Source organism: Ambystoma mexicanum, chromosome 6q (genome assembly GCF_040938575.1).
Source record: "Ambystoma mexicanum isolate Mex_15411 chromosome 6q, UKY_AmexF1_1, whole genome shotgun sequence".
Lineage (NCBI taxonomy): Eukaryota > Metazoa > Chordata > Amphibia > Caudata > Ambystomatidae > Ambystoma > Ambystoma mexicanum.
Window position 1 is genome coordinate 1,038,289,000 of NC_090937.1, and position 20,660 is coordinate 1,038,309,659.

The following is a 20,660-nucleotide window of genomic DNA, read 5'->3' on the forward strand; positions in this document are numbered from 1 at the left end:
GCATGTCAGAGAGCTCTAAAAAAATAAACTGTTCACCCAATTCTTTATGCAAGGTCTTTCCTTTATCCAAGGTTCAGAGGTATTCCAGCTACCTGCAATCCGTCTTACTCTACTGGTTTTTATGAAATGACCGCAGTTTGTCTTGTGGCACACTGGCGCTCTACAAAACACCAAATAAATTGAAAGAAGCAGGGACCCATATTTGCAGTCTGGCTTATGTATATAAGACTCACATAAACCTCATGCGGCTGCTCAGGGGCTTCCAGACACTCATTTAGTGAGCTGTTTGGATTGTATTTTAAGAGCTGCATTTGTTCTAACAAACCAAGGCGATATGCACTTAGGTATGTAGGCCAACCATTTTTACATGTTTGTCTTTAGGCCACGCCCATCATGCAAACCACGCCCCCACATTTCTTACCCCTCTTAAAGCACTGGGAAGGATATACCTATCGGGTGTGGCGAAGTAACATGGGAGGGAGTGAGGGTGGTGCACATAGCATGCAAAAGGAGAGATGGGGGGGCCTCGACAGAATTTGCCAAGTCATGAATGTACTTCAAGCTGTTTTTCATTAAATTACTCTTGTTGTAAACCCACACAACCTTTTTGCCATTATGCAGAGCTCTGTTGCACATACACATCATGTTTTACACTTGCTAAAATATGTATATCTTTCAGCGTACCTAAAATAACCTGTTTTTCAAGCGTGTTTTTTTTAACAAATTGCTGTGGAAGTTGGTTGGTGAAATGTGCACAGCTAAAGACTCGGCCTTTAATTTGAGGAAATGCCTCATTGCGTCAGGAAAGTGTGAAGGTGTTGCATGATTTCATGCCTATTGAGATGGTCTTCTCAGTATCATTTGAGTACCCAATCTTGCAATCAAAGCGCCGTTTGTCAGCAGGAGGTCTGAAAGTTGAATTGTATTAATGGATAACTGCAACAAACGTGGAGACCATTGAGTAAAGTGTGGCACATAACATAGCTAAATTTGCCAATTTGTATACAATTTTAAGCAGTGCCTGGTGAAGAAATAACTCAAGATACTCTCTAAAAGTTTAGTTTTAAGCTATGATGCAATTACCCTGAACTGCCTTCAAGCGATGTGGAAAATATGCCCTCTTTGTGTGAGACATGCTGCTGCTTGGAACAGGGGCATCATCTTCAGATATTGCGACTTATGTGTTCTTCTTGTGCCAGCCTGATGGTGCCTACTCAGGGCTCAAGTCGAGGGAGCACGCGCTTGGATGGCGTCTGCACACTTTATTCAGGAGGCGGACGCCGTCGACCTGTTTGTTTTTTTAAATGATAACTATGACGAATCAACTTCCAGGGCAACAGTAGTCCAGGGATGAATATCGGTTTCGAAACCATCAGTCAGCCGCACACAGGGATCCGAAAAGATTGGAAACACAAGCAAATGATAAGCTTCCTTGTGTCAGGATGTAGTGTTGGAGCAGAAGTGTGCTTGACGGCATTACTTGATCTGCATTACTGGATCAGAATTACTGAATATGTTTTGTCTACAGTACATACAGTTGTCTGTCACGGTATACTGCCATCCTCTACTGTATGGTTTACTGTTGCCCGCGGGTTACCGGTACATTATAAACAAACATATGGCTTTTGTGGGGTGCATTCAAAGGCCCCAAACTGAAGTCCCTTTCACATGAAAACCAGGGTTTTTTAGCACAAACACAAAAAGGCTTTGCAGTTTAAATATGAAAATGTACCACTGCTAACAGAAAATGTCAGAGAAAAGACATGGTGCGTGTTGACAAAAAGTAATTGTATATTATGGTTCACATACAAAATAGCAGTGACATTTGAAAAGGCACTTTATTTTCCATGGAAAAATGTCAGTGCAAGGCAAATCCTTTTGCTGGCTGTGGGACATTTCACAAAGAAATCCCCCACTACCAGTCTGGATTTTACATCCCCCAGCTAATTACAAACTGCAATAAAGTGTCCTGCTAAAGGTGTGGAAAACCCAGTGCTCCATAGTTTTACTGGCTCTGAAGGCAGTTACTGCAGGACAAATTCCTTTGGCTGGAGCATGACCAAAATGTGTGAAAATGCTGAGTACAAGGAAGAATGCTGAAACACTAACTTCAAAGAGAATAATAAAAACTCTGGTTACAGGTGAGCCCAGTGAGACCATATGGTCTGGAGGCAGGAGAGTTGCCATTTGTCCCACATTAAAATGTAGTATTAATTTAAAAGGACTCTCATCATTTAACCCTTTTTCCTTAAACCATAAGGTGGATTTTCTTCATTTAGGTAGCATTTTTTGGGTAATTACAAGGCGATATTGTGTAGATATAAAATTCATGCACCTACGGGTTAGGGAACTGTAATAGCCATCTAAGATGTATTTCTGGATGATCTGAAAATGTTCCAAATGTGAGAGTAGGTGAACGGGTGAAGGATAAAATTAGGAATAAGGGTAACAAATTACATATTCAGAACTGTTATGCTTTTTACGGAAACGGCAGAAAATTGCCACATGGTCGTGCAACATGTTGGGACCTGGCTATTGTCTTATTTAATTCTCCATGACTAGCTGAATCAGAAAAATGTATAGTATGGCAGTTGTTAGTAAAATTATTACGTTTTGCCACATAACTAGTTGTTGCCAAAAATGTGACATGAGAACAAATGGGGCTTGTAAATTAAGCTGCCATATGTCTGCCCCAGACTCTTAAACCAGTCTGTAGAGATGGACTGGAGTGGGGAGGAGAGAGAAGGGTAACTGTCCAGTCCTATTCTGTGACCTCTTGTAGGGTACTACCCAAGATTGTAAAATTTGTGGTGTCATTGCTGATATATAGCTGTGTACATTTACCATCAAGAGGGCTGCTGAAACTTACCATCTGACAGCTGCAAGGAAACACCAGAGGAGATTGCTGAGACTGCATCTGGGTGGAGCTGTCTATTTCTAGGAAGCCCTAAGAGCTGACTGGGCCCTATGGTGGACAGCAAGAGGCCATCCTTGAGAGTGGAGTGACCAAACCCTTTGTCCTACCTTACCAGAGTGTCGTGAAACGCAGCTGGTTTCCTGAACTTTAAACAGAGACTTTTTATGCAAGTGGAAATGAGCTCTGGGAAACCAAAAGGTGGGAAAATCTACTTGCCTTAAATCCGTTGACTCTGGAGTGGGCAGGGGGTGGGGCAAAACTGTGTAGATCCTGAGACTACTTATCTAAAAGATTAATTTAATTCCCTATTTGGTGGAACACTATGGGGTGATTTTTATTAAAATTCAAAATTAACAAAGCTCATTTCCCTGTGTGCGCTGAAAAACTGTAGCCCATTATTTAATTGGGATTTAGTTGGGTAATCCTTTTTGTCCGGTTGACCTCGACTTCTTTAAGGAAGTGGGGGGTCTTTGTTCTTAAATCAGTCCAATCTTGAAAATCCAAAATTCTCAAATCATCCCAAGGTTTCCCATGCAGCATTCCCAACACAGGCATTTTGGAGCTCTGAAATCCAAAATTACCCAAATCCTTCCAATTTTTCTGTCTGACTTCCACAACACAGACCAAAGTAGGGGGGGGTCTGAAAAACAAACCACTAAATCACCCTGTATTTATTTTAAACCAAAAGTGTGAGTGAAATCATAATTGCCATATGTATTTGTACCAATCTTGAAACCCTACTGCTAGCCTTTTAAGCCCGCAGGAAAATCAAAATTGCACAGCACTACATTTATAATTGTCTTGGTTATTGATCAGTTTAATTATTTCTTGAAATGAAATTTGTAGAAAGTAAAGAATTTTGATTTGTGTTTTTTTAAACTAATTTATGTAATGGATTTGAGTACCAAGAAGTTAATGGTGAGCCACAAAGAAGGTGGTGCATGCTGTTAGTCTGATTTCTATTACTTTTAATTGAAATAAATACAAATATATTTCCCGTACACCGGCCTGCTTCTTGCTCATTGTTAGCTTGGGGGCAGGGGAATCCAAGGGACAGATGTGTCTGAAGTAGGGCAGAAGAAAAGAATCTGTTAAACAGTTAGTTGCGGAACACCTTGAGTGGGGAGGGAGGGAGCACCCTGTGTTGACGGTGGCTTCTCAATAAACAGTTACACTTTCACACCCCGGGGTTGGGCGGACATGGGCTGTAACGGCCTGCCAGCCCGAGCCCTGGTTGGCCCGAGTGAAGCCGTTACCGGCCATGTCCACCCAACGCCGGGGCTTGAAAGCCATTCACACGCTGGGGTTCATCTAGGGTACGAATGGCTTTCTTATTTTTCCTCCGGAGATTGGCTGCGGTAAGGAAAAAGAATTATGAAGGAAAGTCCCTTTTCCATTTCCATGGCAGCAGCTGGAGTGGGAGGTGCGACGGACTGGAGCATAAAGCTCTGATCCTGCAGTTAAGTGGGGAGGGATGGAGAGGTTGTGGGGAGAGGATTGGGTTTGATTTGAGTGTAGAGGTCTAGGACCGCAACAGGGAAAGGCTCCCTGTTGCCTCCCCACATGAAATAAATGGCACCACTAGGGTAAGGGCATCGGGTGGCTGGAACTGCGGGTGGAAAATATATATTCTCATCTGCTGTTCCAGCCTCCTGATTGGCCAATGGCTCTTCCCCGGGTGCAAATTGACCATAACCTCTACCAGTCTGGCGCAATCGCTCACATTAAAGATCTGTTTCAGTATCTGCTACAGGAAGATCCTGTGACAAATATATGGGTCAGCTGCTTGCAAGTCATGATCTTTCAATCAATTATAGCAATTCTTTATAGGTATTTCACATTGGTATTTTATGCATTATACAGCATCAACGTTGTGACTTTCAACCACAGAGCTCTTGCAGGATTGCTGACAAATCTCTAAGCCTTTGCTGCGTTGTCACAGCTCACAGACAATATTATGTTAATTTGGCCCTCATTTTTGCGTTTGGTAGTAGTTTGCAGTATTCTTGCTGAACTACCGCCAAAATCCTTTACCACCACCAGTGGTGGAAATGGAACAAATTTGGAGTGGAACCCCTCGGGCTGTTGTGGGGGTGGAGTTTGGAGGAGGGGGCAGAGTTCATAGGGGGCAGAGCTGCCAGTTGAACTCTGGTGAATGGAAATGTTAAAAATAATAGTTTAAAAATGGCACAATTTGTTTTATTGCTTTAAAAGTACGCACAGCATAGTAAGCATACCTTACTATGGTTTGTGTACTTTTCACAGCATGCACTGTCTTTGTCAAAATATTTTTTGACATCCCAAACTACAAATACCAGGATTCATTTGGGAAAGGCAATGATCACCGAGCCCGCAAAGCTGGGAGCTCTGTGATCATTGCGGTGTCCAAAATGATTCTGTTTTCTGCTCAGCAACGGGGTCTTTGACCCTCGGCAAATCCGGGGGCTCGCCTCAGTGATGTAATCTGCTCTGTGCGAGCACACTGTGTACAGCTGAGCATAGTGCGCTCGCACAGAGCAGAGTAAGTCACTGAGGCAAGCCCCCAAGTTTGCAGAGGGTCTGCCTTGACTGAGGACTCACGCCACCTGTCACATAGGTAGGGGGCAGAGCCAGAAGAGCGCTGATGGCGCAATCTGATGCCAGATCTCGGATCCGGCGAGAGCCAGCCCATTGGCCAGCGGTGACCGCCACTTCGTCCCGTAGGTTTACCACAGGATTACAATTGGCAGTGTAAATCCCCATTTTTGGAATCCATCCATACATTGGATTATGTACATATTCTCTGATGTGGAGTTGATTTGCCTTCATATAAGGGATACCAAGTGACTGAATATCTATGTGAATCAGAAGTTTAATGAATAATAGAGGACACAGGCAGGGGCGCAAGGCAACCTAAATTTCGGGGGGGCTAACTAGTGATGGGAGAGGCCACTTCAGAAACTGGGCAGGGCGAACTTAGAGGTTACGCCCCCTCTGTTCACTCACGACCCCATTCACTATACACCCGTCCTCCATTCATTATGCACTTCCTCACACACACATTACATAATACATATATTGTGGGATGTTTTTATCCACGCATCCAAGCCCTACCTCAAAACTGTGCAGTACTGACATGGAAAACATCATGATGGCCAGAGCTTCCCAGAAAATGCACAGGGAAATGCATGAAGAATAGGCTGCCACTCATTTTTGCCGATGTTATGGGCACAGAAGGACACTGCCTAAAACCACCATTGGACTAACCACACAGTAGTCTGAAACCATTGGGAATGGCAATGCTGATTGCCAAAAGCAAACCCATAACTGTTGGGAATTCATTTTCTTAAATCCCAAAAAGGGGTGCAGTACCAGTACTCACCACTATCAGAAAGCCGGCGTTTTAAAACCACCAGATTTTGTGTAAAACTGAATAAATGAACCCAAAGCAGGCCAAAGAAAGACTTACTGAGAGGTGGATCCAATGTAAAGTTATATTCTGAAGTGACTTGAAGGTTTATAACAAGACTGGCTGAGCTGTGGATTTCAGCAGTTTAAGTAAATTTGGACTGAAAGACACTAAAAATCTAAATGTTTAAAAGAAATGAGTGACCTACTTTTGAATGTCACATAGGCTGCAATTGTTTAAATGTCATAGTTTTAAACTTAGAATCAGCATTCTAGCTGCATATGTAAAAATGTTTAGTTTTATTTGAATGCAGAAAACTGGGGAACAGAAATGACATGTAGCTAAAAACTGGCTTAAAGAGATTCCAATTTTGCCTGGCAACTACCCCCCATCAGGAGTGAAACTTGAGTCACAGCTGTGTTCCCAGGCCTATCTGCCTTTTGCTGGCCACACTAAGGATATGCTATCTCTCTGATAATTCAATTAAGGGCAGCCCCCACAGAATACAGGAGCTCTGAACAAAGCCCTGTCCTGACTCAGGCAAATGTTTTATTGGCGGGAGTCGTAAATGGAGCTTCCTCCTGGAAGGGCAGAGTTTGAACAGGGGATACCTCCTGTGATATGTGAGGGGTGCATTTAATTTTAAACAAATGTGTACCTGTGCAAATATGTCTTTTTTTTATCAAATATAGATTGTGTGCAATTTGACAGGGGAGTGTCCTCTCTGCAAGCCATAAAATGACATCGCTCTGACTCACAGTTCCTTCCCCAATCATGGGAGAGGGGAGAATTGGGCCAATGACAAGTGGAGAGGGGTAGGGTCTAGTGATGCTGCACACACACCCATTTTAAAAACAGATAAAAGCAGACAGACAGGACAGATAGGGACATTCATTTCCATCTGCTGCGGGACGCTCTGCCGGAAAATCCATACTTTACCTCCATCAACCTCCAGAGAGCTAACATAGAGACTTCAATCTATCCACCTTCAGAGACCCAGACCAGCAGAGTAGAGCTGACCCAGACCGCTGTTAGCAGAACCAGAGAGCTGAACCGCAGTACAGTTCAAAACCTGACCAGATCCGTGGCGAGGCCCATTCTATTTCTAAATATATTGTGAGTACATAGCATAACTGTGCAGAACCAATCTCTTAGTTAAAATAATATAATTCAATCTATTTAATCTAAGTAGAACTGCCTCCTAACTGTCACCTGTCATTTTCTAGTTGCAAGCTGCACTTGTCTTTTTGAACTTTAAATTTTCAAATCTGAAAAACGACCTTTATTTAATCGCTCATATCTCCGTGACCGTTTGTGCTAGAGACTTGCCTCAGAAAGCTTAGAATCATGGCTTTCCTACGAACCTAGAACCGCGTTCCTACCCCCTAGAGTTTTGCCGTAATCGCGAAAGATGCACTCGCGAATTTTGCAGCGATTTGCAAATTTCTCAACGTGTGAAAACAGCAGTTTTCTTGCTTTCATTTGCCAAAAATTCGTTTAACCTACCAATTACTCCTAGATCCTTGCTAAAGTGAGCCTGAACTCATCCCAAGTATATTTCACTCACCCTGAACCTCCTAGAGGGAATTAAAAGCATTTTAGCATATTTTCACTTCATTGCCAGCACATATAAAAGCATTTTGGGCCTGTGTGTAAACTTCTGTAGTCTAAGCTGCTGGGGTGAACTGAATTACATTTGATTGCATTTCTGAGAACTGTGTGCTTTCCTTCAATTTCCTTGCATTGCATAAAGGGGGGAGGGGATTGCCAGAGAAAAGTGATTACATTGTTTTGCTGAAATCATATTGAGTATTTTCTGTATTGGATTTTCATTCAACATTACATCCATCTGAACTTATATAAAGCATTCTCTACCACCTTCTTCTTCTGTTCCTATTCACAAGTGTGCTAGTGCCAGATTCTCCGTTGTTAATCTTTATCATATCAGATTAAGTGTGATATCCAATTATTAATTTATTATCAAAGTGTGATATATCTATACATTGTTTAATTTTTTCAAATAAATCTTTTAAATTTGCAAAACAAACCTACTTCTTGGCTCAGTGGGGTCAGGGGGATTCTAAGAGAGGGGTGTTATATAGGGGTAGTCATCCAGAACACATGAACTGGACATAAAGATATATCAGTAAGGGTTTCCATTCAGTATCCCAGACTAGGCATTGACTTAGCTGTAGTGTTGAATTGAATCCTCTTACAATATACACTCGTTGCATACATACATAATGAGCTAACATGCAACAATTCTTCCCCCACCTCCTCTGTGCTTAACAAAAAGCAAGTGCGCACATCAGCTTCCTCCCCTCTGATATGAAAGGGCACATACACTAGATGTTGACTTGCATCCCTGAGGAAGGGGGTGGCTTATGTGTGCATTACATTTTTGCTAGGCAGAGAGGTGAGGAAAGCCTTTAGGTTTAAAGTTTAGCTATGTTTTTGCAAATACATTATTCTGCACAAGCATAGTAAAACTTTGACGCCGTAAGTTTCAGGAAAGGCTTCCCTCACCTCTCTGCTTAACAAAAAAGTAAGTGAGCACATCACTTCCCACCCGGGGTGCACCTAGGCTACAATTTATGGGGGGGGGGCTAACCCCTCAAATGTTGGGAGAGGCACTGCCTTCAGAGACTGTTGGGGAGGAGCAAACGTGCTTGTGTTGGGGAATCTAACTTGTTTACGTATTCTAGTGAGACCAGTCTAGTGCAATATCAATGTTAAAAGCAATTACAATCATTACCCTGGCCTGCAAGTACTTATCCCACATAACGATTTAAATTGCCTAAGTATACATATGAATGCGGGTGCTAACAATGAAATGCTTTAATTGCAAGGCCTTAAACAGCAAAGCTCGTGCCGTTTAATGTCTGTGTCCTGTTCTGTCCGGCCAGGGCTCTGTTGATCAAAGTTTCGGGGGCGCTACAGCCTGTTCAGCTCAAGGTGTTGGGCCACTGGACAATGCGGGTGCTCCCCCTGAGAAAGCCCTCGAGCGAGACGGCTCCATTCGAGGTCATGGTGGCCATGGCACAGAACGCCGTGCCTCCTTCCCCTGCTCGTGGAGCACGTCTTGTGCTCCGATTCTCCAGGCAACAGAAGTGGGCCATGTGTTCTTTTGCGCCAGCCCAGCTTCACCTAATGATTTGGGTGAAGTCGTGTGTCACATAACTGCTTCTGTTTAGCGGAGGGAAATAATGTTGTTATCCAAGGGTGGGGTTCTGTGTCTGCTCCTCGCCACCTGTGGGCTGCTGTCAGCAGGAGCAGATCAGCACGCACCGGGTTACCATAGTTTCTAGTGTAGATGACCCTCTAATCTCATTTCTTGCTGGAATCAGGGCATCATGAACATATGTGTTTCGCTATTGCAGCCTTCTTCTGGTCTATTCATGCAGAAATTATGTTACAGATTCAAACACTGGGGTTGTTGTGTGTAAACCTTGTTAGAGTGGGTCCACACATGGACCCCTGGAATTTCAGGTTGGACTCACATGACTCCGACCTGAAGCGTTGTTTTCGTGTCTGTGTGTATACATAATGTGCCATGAGATCAATGGCATGTGGGCGGGGAATGCTAAAATTAGACGCCATTATGCGCGGCGGTGAGTTTTCCATAGTGTAGCCGGGATGATATTTGAGTAAGTGGCCATCGATCAGCCTAATGCCTGCCTCTCGGTCCTCCTGCGCGAGGGGGCTGTGGCTTTAAGCGATGACTGGCTGCGTGTGCCAGGAGCCGGCGCTGCAGTGCCTGCCTCTGCTGGGAGGGCTCGCCCTACAAGGAGTACGGTAACCTGCCGAGCGGGCTCAGATGGGGCTCTCCCAGCCAGCCGTGTAATGTGGCCAGTGCAGCCCGGCTCCTGGCGCCGCTGCCACCACCTGTGCGCACTGCTGCACACACGCGCCACCCCGCCGGAGCCTGGAAATGGGCTGCTCCAGCAGCCGAATGTGCCTCGACTCTCCATGTGCTGCAACCAGGGTAATGAGGGCTTTCTTTAAGGGTTTGATTTATTGCCGCCGCCGCGAGTATGGGCAATGCTAATACCGGGCGACCCCACGCTCCCCTGTGTGTGGATTCTTGTTTCTGCGCACTCTGCAATGTTCCCGGATGACTGCGATGCCCTCGGTTGCATCTGGAAGGATCCCGTGCAAGGCGCTGCGCACACGGCGCCGCAGTCCGCGCTTGGACTGGGAGCTGTGCACATTGCATTCTTTTGCCATTGCTCATATACGTGAGTCCAGTTTTTCTAATGCTGCGTGTTTGTGTTGTATGCTGGGGAGTGAGTTGGAGCACCACAGATTGATGTGTCTGTTTTGTTATGATTTTCTCAAAGGATTGAGTTGCAGGCATGTGGGGGGGGAGAAGACGAGCATTCTCACTGGGCTTGAATAGCGATTGGCTGCAGTGGAGGGTCTCTCCGTGAACTCTACCACTTGAATCGGTGTGTTTACTGGATGCACAGTTAGGAATACCTGCGTGTGATGGGGGTAGGCGGGGTGCTGTGACCACTCCTCTGCAAGTCAAACGTTCTAATAGCTTGTACATATTTCTCTCTGTGGCCTGGTAACCCTTTTTCCCCAGGCTCCCATCTTCTTTGCACTCCCCTTTCTTCCTAGACTAAGGTCTGGATGCTCTGGTCGGTGTATCCCGCCAACTCCCAGACACGTCAGTTGCCCTGGTACCACTATGGGAGTATTGATTTGGCGCAGTACAAATGCTTTGTAACACAACGAACATTTCCGTCGAACTTGTATGTCTATGCATATACCGAGTACATGGATTTCTGGTGTCAAAACTGCCCCTCAATGACCCACCCACACTATAGGTTAGCACAATGCAATGGGAGTAAATGCAGTGTATACAAATATCCCTCTGTTGTGTAGCCTAGATGTACCAACCATGCATTATGTGTGGCTATAGAATGTTTGCGATATTTAATGGTTCTCTTTTACTGAGCCACGTATGTATTTTCTGAATACTGTGGATGTGACACCTTCACGAGTGGCGCAATATTGACGCAGCAGAGCTATAATGCGTGCCCATCTGTGTTTTTATAATGTCAGGAAAGCTGCTGTTCTCCCAGTAGATTTCCTTTTTGGCATGCAACTCTTCTTCCTATCGTGTTCTTGCAGATATTAAGAGGCGAAGTTTTTTTTTGTGGGGTGCCAGATTGCAAATACCGACCCATTAACACGACCCTTCTCTCCTTTGTCCCCCCACAGCGCGAAGAGGCCTTGAAGCAGCGCAGAGCCTTGTCCCAGGAGCTTGTCAGCCTGCGTGGAGACCTGGGTGAGTTGATGCTTCGAGTGCTGCCTTCCTCGCAGTGCTTCCTGCAGCGAGGACAGCCAGCTCCTTCAGCTCTGAATTCCTCGGGAGGCTGCCAGCCTGACCCCGGGTTCGCGAAATTCCTGGCAGGGATAGGACTCCACCTAGCAGGGCCTCCTCGGGAAGTGTGCTAGGGGTCAGCACAATACTTTCGGTCTCTGAGAAGGAGGGCTTTATGCTATGGAGCTCTCGGCGGGCATCCGCTGACCGTATTCTCCCGAGGGGGTGCAAACACACACTTTCACCAGATAAAACTCGGAGGGAAATAATGAGGCATACATAGGTAGTCTGTGTTTATACTGTGCTCATAGCGGAGGTGCAATGGGAAAGCATACCCAGGGAGAGAGACAATTAGGGGCTTGAAAAAAATGCCTTGCAGCTTTCGAAATCAGTCGTGGGCGCGTGCATGGCTTTTACCAACATTAAAACCATTATTCTGCTATTGAGAGTTTTTTGAAGTAGTGATCTTCCAGAGTTTACCACTCACGTGAAAATACTGTACAGACACAGTTTTGTGCGTGCAGAGATTAGCCTTTAACCAAAGAACTTTTTGAAACAAGCGGTGCAGCGAGAATATCCAATTACTTTTAGTGTAAAATTATATTTTGCATGTCGAATAGCAAGCAATACAGTCATATTTTTATGTTCAGAGGAGGCCTCGGGGTCATATTCCAGGAAGCCTGTTCTGTCCACGACTGGGAGTCCAAGCACTTTAGCCAAGAAATTAATCTGGGCAACCTGATTCTAGATGGTGCTAGTCATATAGATAAGATGTAAGTAGCTGCTTAAATGCCACGCGGGTGCTTCTCTATGCATATGGCAATTAGTAGGTTGTTTGTGCCCCCTGCCAGATAGTTCAAGATTTAACGTTTTGTTAGAATTCCTTCAGTTTCTTGTTCCCTTCCAGGCATGTGATGTTGCAGAATCCTAGTCCAAGAATGATATGTCGTAAAAGGACCTGGTTACCTTGCAGTAAATTATATTATATTCATCCCTTGTAAATAAAATGAATCTCATGCAGGTTGCTGTGTCTTCACATGTGGTTTTTATTGTCCCCGATGTGAACATATGGTAAAAGGAAAGTGGTCAGCCGGCACGTGTTTCAACCCCAACAGGTCTTTATCAAGGCATAAGTAGTATATCTGAGGGATGTTATCCCACGTTGTTCTGGCTGCCGGTTGGCAATGTTTCTTAGTAATCTTGCAGAATCCCTAAGGCTGGTGCCAGTATCAGTGCAGGTCGCTCATCAGTAGGTCCTGAGCTCCACAAGGGCTCTTAATTAATTCTGCAAGATTACTAAGAAACATTGCCAACCGGCAGCCAGAACAACATCGGAAAACATCCCTCAGATATACTACTTATGCCTTGATAAAGACCCGTTGGGGTTGAAACGCGTGTCGGCTGACCACTTTCCTTTTACCATATGTCCACATCAGGGACAATGAACCACATGTGAAGACACAGCAACCTGCGTGAGATCCTTTTTATTTACAGGGGTCGAATAGAATAGAATTTACTGCAAGGTAACCAGGACCTTTTACGAAATTTCCAAAAGGGGCATTGAGTTTGCCCCTTCCTCCCTGTTACCTTGCAAAGATATACCAGAAAATAGAACTACGACTACACAAGAGCACAAGAGCGTTCATTTTCTAGAACCCATTCCCTGCTACCCAAGAATGATATGTGCAACAGGGTATACCCTGATGTATTGTGTAAAGTGTTAATATTGAATCAGGTTCTTTACTGAATACCAATAAAGAATTCAACGCCTGGGTTGCTATGTGATCTTATTGGGTTGTTGTTGATAAATGTTGAGGTTCAATTCTGCTTCAGTATGCAACCAAGTTCTTGTTGGCCATGTTAGGCCTAATACTAGCTTTGGCAATGGAAGGAACGTTGGACTAATCAAGGAAATTACCGATTTGATGGGTGGCTAAGTTGGTCTGCAGCTCAGCGAGTGTGAAAATGTGCCTTCTAAAGTGAAGTTCCATGTTGTCTTTGGTTGGTCTTTGCTGAGTTGGGATAGAAATGGAGCAATGCATGTGCCACATTTTTTCGTTTTAGATTGGGCAACTAGTAAGAGTTCTATTTTTGAGCCATTGAGACTTATCCCCATTAGCCTCTTTATATCCTCAGTAAGGCCATGCATGTTATTAACTTGAGTTCTATCTTCAGGGTGTCGGAGTCAAACGCTTAGAGGATTGTGGTATCAAAATTGTAGACAGGAAAGCCCTATTCGGGGTTGCAGGATAGTCTTCCAGTTCTTGATCAAAGGAACACTGGTAGCGTTTTATAAAGCTATAGCTAATCTGACAAGCGAGCTAGGAGATGGAGATGCCCGTCACTGGTCCCCAGGGTAGAACGTGTAGACATGAACGCTTCTTTCTAGAATGTCTTTATCCTCCTCATAGCCACTGTAGTGTTTTGTCCGCAGCTGCTTTGGATTGCCAGACTTAATGTTTCAAGGCACATCCCTATTCTGAAGCTTAACCCGTCTCTGCTGCTATTCAAATTAGGTTGCAGACTGTTTTTGATAGAAGCAGTGATAAGCTAGCACCTTGAATCGTCCGGATTTCAGGAGAGGTAGTTTACCAAGAGCCGTCCATTTATTATGATTCAGCCGTAAAAAAATGAAGGCTGGTGTTATGGCTCGAGACCTAGTTTGTGGTGAAATTGGCATGAGGAAATATATGGTACATTTTCTCATGTTTAGCAGGCTTTAGTATTAGGTTAATGCATTGCTGGTGGGTTTTTAATTTATGGAAGTGGAGGTGGTAACTAAAGGGGCTCACTGGGTGGAGATCAGAAATGGGTTCTCTGGGAGGGGGTGAGGGTTGAAGGATGGAATCACTTGAGCGGAGCACGAGCACTTCAATATATCATTAAGGCATGATGGCCATATGGATTGCGGTTGTGTCTGTGGATTTAATGAAAAGGTTGGATTACACGTAGACATAGTGTTACAATAAAAGTATGGTGTGACGCATCAACTTCCGGGGCACCAGTGGTCCAGTGATGAATATCGGTTTCTAAACCATCAATCAACCCCACACTTCTAGTACACCAGAAGGGATCCGACAGATTGGAAACACTGCAAGGTTGTGGATCGTTGGTTAGTTGCAACACAGCGAAAATACAATGATTACCTAATGATGGATTGTTCAGTCAAGGTTGTATAAAAATATCGGCTTTATTATTATTCAACAGACCGTTCTAGCACACTACAAAATACAATTCACCCTGTATAGGAATGCAGCGGAAAGACCGTTTCAAGAAGGAAAAGGGATGCACCCTGGCTACTGACAGGAGTGCAGTCGGTAAAGTAACTTAGCGCAATAGTTAAAGGATACTTGGTTCCAACACAAAGGAACCAATGGGCCGTAAAATGTCACTAGGGGTCTTCGGAGAAGGACCAGGCTGCACAGGACCACAATGTACCTTGTGCTTGTAGATGTTCTTGATGCTCGACAGCGTTGAGTCAGTTTCAGAGTGCTTTGCAGCTTCTGCGACAGAGATGAAGGTGGGAGACAGCTGCTGGTATCAGGCAGTTCGGCAAGCTAGGCTGGATGGATGGCTACAGGCTGGACTACACAGCATCTCGGGTTCAGGAATTGTCTCAGTGCTGGTTGGTGGGTCTGAAGCACTGGTTGAGGCATCTCGGACGGCGTGAGCGACTTCAGCGCAACAACAGTCAGCGGTGCAATCGGTTTGCAGCTCGAGGACTTCGACTGGCTAGAAAATGTCCTTTTAAGGCTGACACTGGTTGATGAATATCGATGCACTCCTGCTAGCTTCTTCACTGGGCTTGTGTTGTCCTTTAAGGTGGACGGCCCAAAGCGCAGTGTTGCAGCGAACGGCTTTGTCCTTGGTTTGGTTCAGAGACTCTCTGGCACTTCCCACTGAGGAAGCTTGCTTCCAGAGCCCAGCAGGACACAGTGTGCTGGCAGGGTACCAGTTCTGGAGCTGCTGGACGTCCTCTGGATTCAGTACCTCCCTCTGTTCCCTGGGAGATATCTTGCTTCCCTCTTTGGAATTCCTGGTCTTCCTTCACTGGCAGAAGCTGTAAAGCAGACTGTACCTTCAGGCAGGGTCCACATGAGTTCCTCTTAGACCTTGTGAAGTCTTCAGATGATCTTCCCAAAAGAGGAGCTCAGGACTCTTTTAAAGGCAAATGGGCCAGAGTGATTGGTGTAAGCGAAGCCAACCTTAATGAACCAATCCTGGGTCCCGACCAACAATCTCCTGTGTGCATGAGGTCATAACCAGAGTGCTTTGCAACAGAAAAGGTACAGGGGTGAAAACATGTAATACTAAGTCCCACCCATCTTCCTGTCTGTTGTGGATCAATGGGTCTCTCTAGTGAATTGAGCTCTCTGTGGTTCCTGATTTTCACACTACTGAAAAACCTGAAACCTTCAAAATGCAAAGGCGATCCCTGCCCTGCCACGATTATCAAGGACTGCGCAACCATCTTGGCTCCCTTCCTCTCTGCCTTTATAAACACCTCCTTGGCCCCAGGGATCATCCCGCCACGCCTTAAAGAAGCTTGGGTACGCCCCCTCCTAAAAAAAAACTCACTTGACCCCGCAGCCCCCAATAACTACAGGCCCATCACAGCAATCGCATTCCTTCTAAAAAATCCTTGACAAGGCGGCACATCTACAGGTCCAACACTTCCTTGAAACCAACTGTATTTTAGGACCACATCAATCTGGATTCCCCCGGTATATGGTACTGAAACAGCACTGCTAGATTAAAAAAAGCAGCTGGATGAGGTCAGTGACAGCGGCAAGCCGCCTTGCTCCTCCTCGTAGACCTATCAGCCACTTTTGATTTAATGGACCACAAAACTCTGTCACCACCTCACTACTTCGGCTCACTTCTCATCCAATACTACATCATGGATCACCTCCTTCGTAGAGAGAAAAGCTATGAATGTATTCTCAGAATAGGCATGCGCTGCCCCCGCTACCATCCATTGCGGTGTCCTGCAGGGGTCCTGCATCTCTCCCTCACTCTATAACATCTTTTCTAGACCAAAGTTTCACATCCTGGATACTATCGGCATAGCCTACACCAACTATGCCGATGGTACCCAAGTCCTTCTCCCCCTCTCCGGTTGCTATGAAGTAGATTCCAAAACCCTTAGTGTAGCTTCTCCACCATTCAGGCTTGGATGGCAGCCAACTGGCTATGCCTTACTGGAGACAAACCCGAAATCCTTCTGGTACATTTTTAGTGGACATAAACATTTTTTTTAAATGTTCATGTGTGCTAAAATAAATGTAGACATTTGTGTTACGCATATTTCACTCTGATTTGTTATTTAAAAAAGTTATTACGGCAAAATAGTCCAGCTGGGATACAAATAGTCTTCCTGTCAGTAAGCACTCCCTTGCATCACAACTAGATGATTTTGATATAATAGGATAGTTCTGGAGTCAAAACTGAAGAGGAATCTCTTATTATCCTTTATTATGCGAACACTGCTGGACAATTATCAATTTGGGCAAGGAAACTCAACACAGATGCCACAAGTCTGTCTGCATTTCCTGATATTTGGGATCCAGATCGGGGACCTAGCTAGATCTGAAACAGATTGGTAAAACCTCAGGAAATTAATACATGGACGAGCAAGATTTCTTTTGTGGGTACGTCAAAACGCTGCAGAAAAGTGAGACTTGTGAACATCAATTAATTGAGATTTGTGTTCTCTTCTTTACCAAAGGATTTGATCCGAGCTATGCCAGTCGAGTGTGTAGCCTAAAGGGGTTTCACAGCATGACTTGTTAAGCCAATACTTTAAATGCCTTTTCATATAGCTAGTTCTAGGGGGAGTAGAAGTCTCAAACCTATCCACTGAATCTAAAGCAGTGATGTGCATTGCAGTGTACATTACACACATTTTGTGGATTCTAGCTCAAAGCTGCATGATATGAAATGGCATTTGTAACGCGCCTATACACAAGTGTTTCAAGGCGCGACGAGGCAAGGGGGGGAACAAGGGGAGACGGACAACGATCCTACTAGGCCAGGTGTCATTCAGATCGCGCAAGTGCAAGGGTAGAGGGGAATGGGAAAAGTGCAAGGGGAAAGTGCAGTACATGGTTAGAAGAATACAAGATAAATAATAGGGCAAGCTGGTGGCAAGTGCAAGTTAAGTGCCGGGAGGAGGGGCTGTAGGATACAGAGACAGTCCCGTAGTGCAGGTAGGCAGTGCAGGGAAGAGTGGCTGGGCCAAGGACCGAGATCGGTGAGTGGCCCAGTTGCAGATTCAGTGCAGGTTCAGTGATTTTAGCAGGCGAGAGATGGAGGGAAAGCGGAGGCAAAGAGGTAGGTTTTGAGGTGCTTCCGGAACCAGAGATGGTTCTCCTCAAGTTTCAGGGAGGCAGGAAGGCTGTTCCAGAGGGAGGCCCTTGCTGCGGAGAGAGATCTACCCCAGCTCGTTGCTTGGAGAAGCGGCTGACCCTGAGGGAGTTGGAGGTGGATGAGCTAAGATATCTAGGAAGAGAGAGTTGAAGGTATTTTGGCCCAAGGCCCCAGAAGGCCTTGTGGACAATGCAGAGGGTTTTGAACTTAATCCTCGCAGCCACTGGGAGCCAGTGTAGTGATTTCAGTCCTGGAGAGATACGGTCCCTGGGCTTGAGGCCAAGGACAAGTCTCGCAGTCCTGTTCTGGATGAGTTGCAAAGGGCGGAGAGTAGATGCTGGAAGATTTATATAGAGGCTGTTACAGTAGTCCAGCTTCGAGAGAACCAGGGCTCTATAGACAGTGAGCTTCTGGGGGAAGGAGAGGAAAGGAAGGATACCTCTGAGGAGGTGTAGCTGGTAGTGTGACTTCTTAGAGACGTCAGATATGTGAGGAGATAAAGAGTGTGTGGAGTCAAAGATGACCCTGAGGTATTTTGCCTTGCAGGTAGGAGCAGGAAGAGGGCCAAGGGAGGCCGACCAGAGAGCTGCAGGGAAGGAGGGAGTGGGTGTGCCGATGAGTAGAATCTCAGTCTTACTGGCATTAAGGCAGAGGTCGTTGGTGGCACACCATTCATGGATAGCAGAAAGACAGTCAGAGATGAGGGAAGGGGAAGAGGAGGCCGAGGGTAGCCTGAAAATGAGCTGGGTATCATCCGCGTAGCACTGAAAGTTGGGACAGAGAGCGGCGATGCGGTGAGCAAGAAGTGCCAGATACTGGTTGAACAGCCAGAGGGAGAGGTTAGATCCCTGGGGGACATCACAGGTAGAGAAAAAGATGTCAGAGGAAGGACCCCAGTTGGACCTGGGAGGGTCGATTGGAGAGGAAGGAGGTCAGCCACGCCAGAGCCTGACCAGTGATACCCAGGTTATCACGGAGACGGTTGAACAGGATGGTGTGGTTGACGGTGTCAAAGGCAGAAGAGAGATTGAGTAAAATGAGAACACAAGGGGTATTAGAGTCAAGGTTTGAGAGCAGGTTGTCACGGATGTTCAGGAGAGCAGTTTCCGTGCTTCTGGCAGCTCTGAAGCCAGACTGATGGTCATGAAGACTACCAACAGATTCAGCATGGAGATTAAGCTGGGAGATGGCAAGTTTCTCCAGGAGCTTGCCCAGGAAGGGAGTGATAGAGATTGGGCGATAGTTAGCTGGGCAGGAGGGGTCTGAAGAGGGTTTCTTAAGAAGAGGGTGCACACGGGAGTGCTTGAGGGGGGATGGGAAGACTCCAGAGGCGAAGGAGTGATTGCAGAAGTCAGCCAGGGCAGGAGCCAAGGAGTCGATGTGGTCCTTGATAGTTTTGGAGGAACAGGGGTGGACCTGTTTTGACGAGACTTTCATAGATCGGACTTGTCTCAAAGCCTCGTCAGCAGAAAAAAGGGGAAAGGCAGAGAAGGAGGGAGGAGGGGTGGCTGCAGAAGGGCCAGAGGAAGAGCAGGGAATAGAGGGGGGGAGGTGATAAGAGGAGAGTGAGGACAGGATGTCCTGAGTTTTTGAAATGAAGTGAGAGGCCAGTGCCGTGCAGAGGGCCTGGGAGGCGACATGAGAGATAGAGACTGCAGCAGGGTTGGCTAGCTCCTTGCAGATTTTAAAGAGTTTGGCTGAATTGTTGGATGCCGCAGAGATGCGGGCTTGGATAAGGGCTCTCTTCTTGGTGAGAACAGAGAGCCGGTATTGCCTTTGGAGCAGGCGGCAGGCCAGTTTGTCAGAGGATGAACATGAAGCACGCCATTTCCTCTCTGCCACCCTGCACTTGCGTTTAAGGGTGACGCGATCCGAGTCATACCAGGAGTTACATTTGGCTTTGGGCTTCAAGCGGATTCTCATGACAGGGGCAAGGATATCAAGAGTATAAGATATAGCAGAGTGGAGAGGGCTGTGTTAGGGTGGGAGTCAGCCGAAGGGGTAGGGGGGGCGAGAAGGTGGTAGCGAAAGCATCAACTGACACACGCTTCATGGGTCGGATGACCGCGAAGGTGGGTGGCAGTGATGAGGGTGGCTTTGCCTGTGGGGTAGGGAAGGTGAGGTGGGAGGATAGGAGAAAGTGATCACTCCAGGAGAGAGGAGTGGAGAGAGGGACAGAGAGGGGAAGGTCAGAAGAGATCAGAGCATCAAGAGTGTGCCCTGCAGAATGGGTCGACCCAGACGGGAGAATAGAGAGTGAGAGAGAGTCGCAGAGGTCACGAAAGAGTCCAGAGGGAGGACAGGAGGCATCAAGGTGGATGTTGAAGTCTCCAAGAAAGAGGAGTTGAGTGAGGAGGAGAGGTCAGCCCACTCGGAGAGGAAGGAGTAAATTTGACCAGGTGGCCGATAGATAGTAACCACGGTAAGAGAATGGCTAGGAGAGAGAGAGAGAGAGAGAGAGAGAGAGAGTCGGCAGGCAAGGCATTGAAAGGAGGAGTAGGTCTGCGTAGGAGTGACAGTGGCAGGAATCCACTCAGGGAAGATCCATGTGTTGGAGATTGCAGCAAATGCTTTGTGATGCACATTTTATGATCCTTAACATTGAATTCATGCTTGCCTTATTCAGGAGGGATCCTGTGTAGTTCCTGCTTGGA

The 20,660-nt window shown here is 46.0% G+C and overlaps 1 protein-coding gene across 4 annotated transcripts in view; it reads left to right on the forward strand.

Annotated features, from left to right (window-relative positions):
* MTUS1 (microtubule associated scaffold protein 1) overlaps positions 1-20,660 on the forward strand; it is a 1,716,559-nt gene that overhangs the window by 1,512,806 nt on the left and 183,093 nt on the right. For all 4 annotated transcript variants that reach the window (XM_069631569.1, XM_069631568.1, XM_069631570.1 and 1 more), the window contains one exon: positions 11,535-11,601. In XM_069631569.1, coding sequence (XP_069487670.1) covers positions 11,535-11,601 — 67 coding nt within the window. The remainder of the gene's footprint in view (positions 1-11,534; positions 11,602-20,660) is intronic.